General features: G+C 41.3%; 1 protein-coding gene across 1 annotated transcript; it reads left to right on the top strand.

The window, feature by feature from the left end:
* The first annotated feature begins 1528 nt into the window (after positions 1-1528).
* LOC144604685 (melanocortin receptor 3-like) lies at positions 1529-3139 on the top strand. The gene has a single exon (XM_078419331.1). It carries the CDS (start codon positions 1606-1608, stop codon positions 2584-2586), a length of 981 nt encoding a protein of 326 aa, XP_078275457.1. The 5' UTR covers positions 1529-1605; the 3' UTR covers positions 2587-3139.
* Positions 3140-10847: the final 7708 nt, after the last annotated feature.

The raw sequence follows: 10847 nt of genomic DNA, 5'->3' as shown, positions 1-10847 counted from the left end.
GGGGGAGGGGGAGGGGAGGGGGGAGGGCTGGGAGGGTTGGGGAGGGAGGCGGAGGGAGGGGGTGGGAGGGGGAGGTTAGGAGAGGGGGAGGGAGGGGTGGGGGGGAGGGGGAGGGGGAGAGGGAGCAGGGAGGGGGGAGGAGAGGGTGCTGCACCAATACAGGAGAGGTTTGGGCCCAGTGGGTCCACTTGGTCTAGTGTCCTCTAAAAGAGTTTGTGTTTTACACTAAAAATATTTTAAATAATTAATACTTTAGATGCTCCGCATATGAATAATAAAAAATATTCTGAACCTTGAATAATCTTTGCTTCCTCTAAGCACTAAGGGTCCACAGACCAGCAGCAGATCTGAGTTGGGTGTATCAATAGAAGGCAGTGGCAGGCATGCTGGCAATTGTATCTAATGTGACAAAGATGGTGGTGATGGTGTTGTTGAAAAACAGGTTACTGTGCTGCAAATGTTATGTTCATTCATAATTTGACAATAGTTATTGCTCAGTGATCTGCATTTCCTTAGTGTCATCAACATGCAATCTGTTAGTTATTGGCATGTGTATGTATATATATATATATATATATATATATATATATATATATATATATATATATATATATATATATTATATGTGTGTATGTGTGTATACACACACAAACATATACACACACCCACACACACATACACACACACATTCATACGCACACACAAATATATATATATATATATATATATATATATATATATATATATATATATATATATACTGAACTAATTTTTCTTATTTATTATTTTGTTTGCAAAATACGATGTTTACATATTCTGTTGTGCTGCTGCAGGTAAGAATTTAATTGTTCTGTCTGGGACAAATGACAATATGCACTCTTGGCTCTTGGCTCTTGATGTGAGACTCTTCAATTTGTTACAGAATCCCACTGCCATTGAACTCACTGAGTGTCCTGTGGCAGAGAGCAATTGGAACATAGCCAGCCGAGCTCAAACAAAATGTTTGGGACACCTGTGTTCACGTGTAATTCCCAAAACGTGATGCTATTTCCAATGAGAAATGTTGTCAGCTCAAGGACGAAACAAGTAATCTGATTTCAAAAGCTTTACTGTAGGAATGCACAGGTAATAACACAAGAGGGCACCAAGCAACAATAATACTGAAGGATATGAAGACCATCCCACATTTCCAGAACATAGCAGCTGACTGGAGCAGCTACTCTCTGCCAGTCAGCCTTAACCCTGCACTTTAAATGGGCATTTTAATTCTCTAAGGGATAAGGAGGAGCCACTGTCTGCCAGTGGACTATAAATACAATGAACCATCAGCTTGCACGACTCAGGGCATGGATCAATTCTCTACACATGAATTGGAAGAAAAGTTGTGAACTCTCGGTTTTGATATATATGTTTTTTAAACTAGCAGCAATAGATCTTGATGTGGCCTGAAAGGAATCAATAACTGCCAACTGAAGTTGTGAAGGATGGTGTGTCAACTCCACGCTTCTGCGCTATGAATTAATGGAACACTTGCCACAATATCGGAGTGGAAAATTCATTTATTTTAATCTTTGCTTCTAACAGTACAACTCAACCATTGTCGAGATGAATTCCACTCATTCAATCTTCTTCTTGCAACTGCCGACGATGAACAGCACAGAGGATCTGAATGAAAGCAGTATCCTTAACAACAGGAGCAGCATAGGCTTCTGCGAACAAGTCCCAATTAAAGCTGAACTGTTTTTCGCCCTGGGAATCGTCAGCTTCCTGGAGAACGTCTTGGTCATCCTAGCAGTTCTTAAGAACAGAAACCTCCATTCTCCCATGTATTTTTTCCTCAGCAGTTTAGCAGTGGCAGACATGCTGGTAAGTGTATCTAATGCCCTGGAGACAATTGTGATGGCGTTTTTAAAAAACGGCTACTTGGTGGCAAATGACCAGTTCATTCAGCAAATGGACAATGCTTTTGACTCGATGATCTGCATTTCTTTAGTGGCATCAATCTGCAATCTGTTGGTCATTGCCATCGACAGGTACATCACCATCTTCTATGCCTTACGCTACCACAGCATCATGACAGTAAAGCGGGCTTTAATTTTGATCGTAGCTATCTGGATCGTTTGCATTTTCTGTGGCATAGTCTTCATTATGTATTCCGACAATCAAACTGTCATTATTTGTCTTATCACCGTGTTCTTTACTATGCTGTTCCTCATGACCACTCTTTACATCCACATGTTCATGCTCGCTCGGTTGCATATTAAAAGAATTGCTACATTCCCAGTCACTGGTGTTGTCCGTCAGAAGACATGCATGAAAGGAGCCATTACCATTACAATCCTGCTTGGGATCTTTATCATCTGTTGGGCTCCATTTTTCCTTCACCTCATCATGATTATATCATGCCCCGAAAACCCGTACTGCATTTGTTATACGTCTCACTTTAACACGTATCTGATCCTCATCATGTGCAATTCAGTCATCGACCCGATCATTTATGCCTTTCGGAGCCAGGAGATGCGCAAGACATTCAAAGAGATCATTTGCTGCTCTTGTGTGAACCTCAACTTCCGCTGTAAGTTGTAATCTCCGCAGCTAAGAAATACTGTGAGGAGCCACACGATGCAAGGCTTGAGCCCACAACCAATAATCTCATAGTCCATCAGTGTGAACAGAAAATGTCAACAGAACATTGGATGATGGAAGTCCCGAATTTCACTCGTCATGTAATTCACGTTGCAAATGGTCACTGCATTTTAGGAGAAAATGTAAAAAGCTTACAGGACTTACACTCTTGTGATTCTTGTCCCAGGCTATGTATGTGTGTAATAAAAATGCAAAATGACATGTGGTTAATAATAATAATTGTGAACATTTCTAAATGTAGATATATGCAGGAATTACACTTACGATTTTTAGTAGGCAATAGGTTAATATGTTTGACATTCCAATATTTGCAACTGATAGTGACACTGCAGAATTAAAACTCTTGTGACTACACAGTTAAGTATGTGCATAATGAATGACAGATTTTTCACCATCTAGCAAATATTTCTGATATAATATTCATTTTTGTCCCATGATTAGGCAAATTGATCATTGCCTCTGCTTCATATTAACATTCAATGCCTGCACAAGCAGTGCAAGACTGCAAATCTCTGAATGATTAGTCGTTTACTTTTCTTCTTTCCAAGATCTGTGGTAAAATATACAATTTGTAACAGGGTATGTCTATGGTTGACTGTGAATTGCACTCCAAGAATCAGAATTTCTTGCGTTTTGTACTCGTTCAAGTGTGCAGCCAAAGTGATTGTAGAAAATGGCCAAAGACTTAAAGGTCTTTGATGTTCAAAAATTTTGAATGTTGATTCTTTAGATGAAACTCATCTCTGTTCTCAGGTTTCTGTGATTAGTCTGCTGGTTTCCTGCAAATGTCTTGTCTCCCCGAAGCACTTTTCAAATTACAACTACACTTCTAAACACAATGGGAAATAAAATCACTTTTCTAGTGCTGCATTTATAATTTTATGAGCATTTAAAAATATATATCCTTATTGAGTTGCTCTGTTTTGCTTTTACTGCATTTTTATGGCAGAGGTATTAACTATATTAGAACCTCAACTCTTCACACTGCATTTTTTCTAAATATCTTAAGCATGATTTGTAAGAACAATGTTTGAACAAATTGAAATGCTGCCTAACCCACTGAGTTACTCAAGCACTTTGTGTCTGTTTTTGAACAAATTATTGGTGAAACTATTTTTTCATACATAAAGATGAAATATATGGTGTGAGGTCAGCCTCGTTTCTGAGTTATGCACATTTTATATGTGAGACGATGTTTGCGAGTTAAGGAAGAATTTTGAACAGTACTCAACATATTGACAGAATGGTTATATATTTTTGTTTTATTTTGGGTTACGGTACAGAGAATCTCTGGGACAGATACTGCTGCCAAACTGGACAGAGATAGTCAAGCAATCTTTTCAGACTTGATTGAACCAACATTTTGTTTCTTGTTGATGCTTCAAATATACAAAGTATACATATTAGCAAGATTATTTTTATAAGTAACAAAAGAAGGGTCTCGGCCCGAAACGTCACCCATTCCTTCTCTCCTGAGATGCTGCCTGACCTGCTGAGTTACTCCAGCATTTTGTGAATAAATACCTTCGATTTGTACCAACATCTGCAGTTATTTTCTTACAATAAAGTACAGAAATTGCTATAAGAAAAAAAGTTTACATTTCACAATAAGATTTAATATGGCCCAGATATAGAGATTACATTAACCAAAACTGACAGGTTCCTTGGGGAAAACTGCATGTGGTCAAAACCATCCATGGTGTTTAATGACCCAGATGTCACAATGGGTGGTGTTATCCTGTGTTACTGAGCACAGTGTTGCACAGTAGTTTTCATAAACACATTGTTGACTTGAAAGATGGGGATGGCCTACGCACTTACAACAGGTTACTTAATAAAATACTATATAATTTAAAACAATTCCCCGAAATTCAGTTGCAGAACACTGTTTTTGCCGGCATTATGCATATGATAGTCTTTTTTTTCTCCAGAAAGAAAAAGCACTGAAATGCAAAAAGTACCATGGAATATGGAGAGAGAGAGCAGAACGATGGTATTAAAATAGAGGATCAGCTTTGGTCATATTCAGTGGCAGAGCAGGTTCATAGAGCCAAAGAGCCGAATGTGTTCCCATTTCCTGTGTAGCTATAATGATTTTGAGGTCAGCTTCTTTCCCCTGGAAAGACCAGATATAGCCAGGCATCAGTCACTCCTAGGCCCCAGTATGATTTCTGAGTCAGAGGTACACAGGATGATGGTGGTCATTGATTCCCAGCTGGTACACGCTTCAGGCTGTGCTAGAATTTTGGAGTATCCAGAAAGGTTACTTGGGGGAAAAAAGCCAGCTGGATTATACAAATGTTACCAAAAGCATTAAAGACTTTGTTAAAAAAAGCATTTTATGTGTCAAATGCAAAGGTTTTGCATTTCCCACCCATAGTGGCTGTTTAATTGATGACCTTTTTAAATAGTCATTTGCTCCATGCAAAATCCAAAATTAATTTGTATTCTTTTATCAAGTTAATAAAGATTCTTCAATGGTACTGCATGCCCCCCTCAGTTCCATCCAGCTTTCTCTCTTCTTGTGTAGAAGTGGTAAATTGATCGGGGTTTTTTATAAGGACACAATTAGCACCTCAGTCTAATAACATTTTTCCCAATTAAGTTGAAAGTTAAATAATGACAGGTTAATGTTGATTGTGGGAGGAACATTATTGTTAAATGCCTTTCACACTGTAGGGAAAGTAGGGCCAAAGTAACTCAGCAGATCAGGCAGCATCTCTGAAGAAAAGGAATAGGTGACATTTTGGGTTGAGATCCTTCTTCAGATATGAGCCGAAACATGACCTATTCATGCTGCCTGACCCGCTGAGATACTCCAGCATTTTGTCTCTATCTCTGGTGCAAAACTAACATTTGCAGTTCCTTCCTACACATAGGGAAAGTCAGTACCTTAGCACCAATTGAGCAAACGGAGGATGAGGACAATGTTTGAGACTTTCTCCCACATGTGGCTCAGTTCTGCATCGTAGCCATTCAAAAACTAAGCCATTGATATGCTCAGTGCAGAATAAGATGCCAATGGAAACTGAGATGTATGTTATTAATGGAAGGCAGTTTTACTATTTGGCAGTATTCCTACTTCTTTTTCATTATGTGAACAATGATGCCTTTGGGAACCATATGCCCTTGTGCTTTAAGCAACATTCTGTTACTATTCAATTGTTCTGTATGACATGTTTGTAATATGGTCAAACACTTCAGTGTTTTATTGTGCAAGTTGAAACCAAATACGCATTCAGTCTGTGTCTGGATTGTGATTAAACTGCATAGATTTACTTACTTTATTCTTGGTTAAAGTTTAGTCAAGCTACACAAACTGGACAATAGTCCGTGACTAGGTATTGCAAATAAGTGCATGTAATTTATATGAAACTTCTTGAAGCTCATGGTCCCTGGAAAGTCTGGGAATTTTTGATCAGATTTTATCAGCAGTGTATTTTTTCATGTCTGCTTACATGGTCGGGGGCGTGGCTGTGTTCTGCAGCTGCGGCTCACCGGCAGTCTCTCCGTTTTTTTTTGTTTTTTTGTCATTGTCGTTGTTAAATGTACGTTTTGTTTTATTTTTAATTCTGTGTATGTAGGGGGGTGGTGGGGGGGTTGGGGGAAACCTTTTTTTCAAATCTCCTCAACGGAGATGCGACCTTTACCGTGTCGTATCTCCATTCGCGCTACGGCCTAACATCGTGGAGTCGGCGGCCTCCAGCTGGGATCGACCTCAAAGACTCCGGTCGCAGGGCCTGGACTTACCATCTTGGAGGCTTCGGCCGTGGGCCCTGCAGACCGCAACATCGGGAGTTCGCAGGTCCCTGGCTGGCGACCGGCTTTTGGGAGCTCCAGCCGTAGCAGCTTCGACCGCCCCGAAGCGCGAGGTACAATCGACCCGCTCGCAGGCCCTTCATCGCCCTGCGTGGCTCGGCCGCAGCACTTTACATCGCCCGGTGGGGGCTCAGGACTTTCATCGCCCTGCGTGGCTCGGCCGCAGCACTTTCCATCGCCCGGTGGGGGCTCAGGACTTTCATCGGCCTGCTCGGCTCGGCCCTGGGACTTTCCATCGCCCGGTGGGGGCTTCAAAAAGTTGGGAGCCTCGATCACCTCGTGGCACCACGGGAGAAGAATGAGGAGGAGATAAGACTTTGCCTTCCATCACAGTGAAGGTATGCCTAGAGCAATCACTGTGATGGCTGTTTTGTGTAAAAAATTATATCTGTGTGTCTTGTGCTTTTTAATGTCTACTGCCGGACCCTGACGTGAGAGGACGCTGGCGTTGTGTATTCGCCGCTTTTCCGTCAGGATAGTTTGTCTGTTTGTTTCTATGTTAATTGTTTTTGTAAAGCGCTTTGAGCATGTGATAAGGCGCTATATAAAATAAATGGATTATTATTATTATTATTATATATCGCAAATGTACAGAAATATGGAACCACACAATTCAAAATTCTGGAATTTGTGCTTTAATGTTTTCTTGCTGGATTTGTTGTACTTAGACAAAAACAAACCTTTTAGGTCCAGGTTTACATGTGGCAAAGTAGTTAATGTGGAATTGATATGTCCTCAATTAGAGCAAGCGATTATGTGTAGCTCGTTCAATAAGATAATATTCTTCATGTATTTTAGCCAGCCAGCATTCAACCTTGGTAGAAGCTAGTGGTTTTCTCAACAGGATCACATGCAGAAATGTAAATACAGTTAATAGCAGTGCTACGAGGATCAATCTTGCTCCTTCCAGTTATTTACAATTTATATTCATGGCTCTGAAGGAATGTCAGAGTGCAAAATACCCACATAATAGCAACACAAAACAAGTGGGGAAAATGGGTTATGAGGAGGATCAAGAAGTTTGCAAAGGTCAAGATGGTGGGCAAAGTAACAAGAGGATGTGAAATTATTTTCTTAAGTAGGAAGGATAGAATTTATTAAACGACAATAAACATCTTAATATTGGTAAAGAGATCTTAGTGCATTGGTTTTTTATGATTCAGAAAGTAACACCAAGCAATTTGAAAACCAAATTTTATGTTAGTCTTTTTTTGCAAGGGGTTGGATTGTAGCATTTAGGAAGTTTTGCTGAGATTGTTCAGGGCTTTGATGTAACTCCATCTGAAGAACCATTTGCAATCCTGTTTTCCATAACTGAACGATACGCTTGGCTTTGAGTAAATGCACCCTTGATTCAGGTGCTTGATTTCTGCGAAGATGGATTTTGATTATGACATGTTTAAAGGGGCACAGCCTGAATAATCCTTCCACTATTGGCAGTCAAGCAGTTCATAGAATCCAAACTCGCACATACTGTAAATAGTGATTATTTGAGTGATGTTCTGGATAGTAAAAAGTCCACATGATTTTAACTCAGAGGAGAGTCAACGCCTTTAGGATTGGAAAAGCACGATTTGAACCCATAATATTTGTTCCCCCCCCCCATCCCCACATTCTAATTGGATTAATATGGTCCTTTTAAGAACTAAATAACAAAACCGCCTTCTCTTTTCCCATTATTTCCTCATATTGGGAAAATAAAATATTTCTTTATAAATAGGAGGCAGTCATTCACTGAGTCTTCTCAGAGGCAACTTTGTGAGTAATTTTAGCATAACCTTGCCCTGTCTGCTCCCTCTCACATGCCTCTCTCATATATAGATGCTTGATAGTCTAGAAAGATACAATTTCTGCAAATTACACCAATACCAAACATACAAAGACATTAAAAGACCCGTCAGCATCAATACGGGTAAATCTGCAAACGACCACAACACATATTACATCTTTGGAGGGTTATTTTAATTGAAAACTCCTGTTTTCACTCATATTTCATACACACTCTTGTATTCCCATTGTTCCTGATTTCACAAAAGCAGTACATTTCACTGTAAAACAAAATGCATCTGGAACATTTCTCAGAGTTCCACAATTTATTAGCCGAGTGTTGTCAACAGTGATGGAAAACATGGGTAAGTGCCATTAAGATAAAGATTAGCTGTAACAAATCCAATGTCAGAACAGGTTTGAGTACTGTGTGGCCTATGACTGTCCCTGATTAGCCATATTATTTCAGGCTGATTAACAAGGTTCGGATACAGACATATAGAAAATATTGCATTACTGACATCAAACCTGATACATTGTGCAAAGTCTTGAAATGCATGAGGAAATGTATAAAAACAAGTTTTAGTAAAAAAATAACTGGAACAGATTGTAAAATATTACTTTGATGATAGATAGTGATCAAAAATTATTACATGTTCACCTGATGTCTTATGCCATCCAATTCCACTTTGTAGTATTCAACTGTAATATGTTGTGTAACTGCCAATTTCAGTGTTAATGTCTGAGCACTTGGCGTTAAGAATGTATTATTGTCAACTGTGTTATGCAATCCTGTCTGTTATATTCCAGACAGCTTTACCGATTCTGAAATATGAATCTTATATCAATAAAGAACATATTCTGAATTACCTACTTTTTTATTTTTCCTTTCAAAATGACGAGACATATTACACTACATTTGTAAATTATATACAATCTTGTTTTAAGTGGTTTAATTTTAAAAAGTAATTTGTGCCTTATCACTTATAGAATAGGTGCTAATTTAAATAAACCAAACATGACTGCTAAACTGACAGTGATAAATAGGCACCGATATCTTTATACTAAAACACTCGTTTGTTGTTTGTTCCTGAACTACAGCCAAAACGGTACATCATAGCACGACAATTTTAGGCCCACCTTATTCACCGTCGTCCGTTTGGTACTAATGGAAGAAGTTTAATTGAAATCGGTGTTATATTTTTAAAGTTATTCACGTTTTAAAGTTTAAATCTATCTCCTAGGGAGGGAGGGGTGAGGGAGGAAGGGGGTGAGGGAGGAAGGGGGTGAGGGAGGGAGGGGGGGGAGGAGGGAGGATAAGGTGGGTCGAGGGGGATGGAGTGGGGAGGGGGAAGGGTGGAGGGGGGAAGGGAGGAGGGAGGGGGAGGGGGGAGGGGGGAGGGGAGAGGGTGCTGCACCAATGCAGGAGAGGTTTGGGCCCAACGAGTCCACTTGATCTAGTAGCTTAATAAATGTATTCAGATGTTAGCTGAGTAGTGAGCGTTGAAGATAAATGGAACTTTTGTGGAAAAATAAGTTGGGGACAATCACTTGGAACAGATATATTGTGAATCCACAGGCATGTTTGCACCACACTTTTGTTTACCTTGCAATGATGAAACTAAAATGAAAATTAGGCTGGAATAAATGCCTATTTATTTGCTATAAAAAAGCATGTTTCTTTGCTGCTGCTGCTGAAGATCAGAGTTTCCTTCCTTCAGTGTTTGGGTAATGGTATCTTTGCCCAATCTCCCTCAACAGGAATTGTTGCAATCCTCATTCATGGGGAGCACATACCAAAGTGTCCTCCTCACTCCCCTGGCAGTGCGTACCAAACACCTACCACAGTGTAAAAAACCTGTGAGATAAATCTCTTTTAAAATTCCACCCTCTTACTTTCATGCTATGGTCACCCTTGAAAAACGACCCACTCTCTATCATGTCTATAGTATAGACCAATATATATATATTAGACCAAGTGGACCTGTTGGGCCCATTCCTCAAAGAGTAGGAACGGGGAAGGGGAGAGGGTGTCACTGAGTGAGCCATGGACCCAAAGCCTCTCCTGTATTGGTGTAGCACCCTCAACCCCCCCACTCAATCCCCTTTATCCCCCCCTTCCTCCCCCCACTGACCCACTCAATCCCCCCTACCCACCCCCACTTGCCCCTCCCCTGCCCCCACCCCCACTTCCCCTCCCCTGCCCCATCCCCACTCCCCCCAGCCCTGCCTCCATTCCCATTCCCCCCTCCTCACTCCTATTCCCCCCTCCACCACTATCCCTGCCCGCGCCCCACTCTCCCCCGCACCCCCACTATTCCCTCCTCCCCACCCCACCCTGCCCTCCTCCCCAACCCCACTCCCCCACCACAACTCTCTCCTCGTCCCACCCTCCCCCTCCTCCCCCACCTCTCCTCCCCCACTCTCTCCTCCCTCACCCCCACTCTCACTGTCCCCCTTCCCCCCACCCCCCCTTTCCCCCCTTACCCCCACTCTCTCCTCCCCCATCCCTCCCCCACTCTCCCTTCCCCGCCCCCCCTCTCCCCTGACCCCCACTGTCACCCTTGCCCCCGACTCCCACTCTCTCTTCCCTCCAACACCACCCCCCCTATCCC

The sequence above is a fragment of the Rhinoraja longicauda genome, chromosome 22, assembly GCF_053455715.1.
Source record: "Rhinoraja longicauda isolate Sanriku21f chromosome 22, sRhiLon1.1, whole genome shotgun sequence".
NCBI lineage: Eukaryota > Metazoa > Chordata > Chondrichthyes > Rajiformes > Arhynchobatidae > Rhinoraja > Rhinoraja longicauda.
Note: the sequence above shows the minus strand (reverse complement) of the source record. Positions and strands in the feature narration are given on the sequence as shown.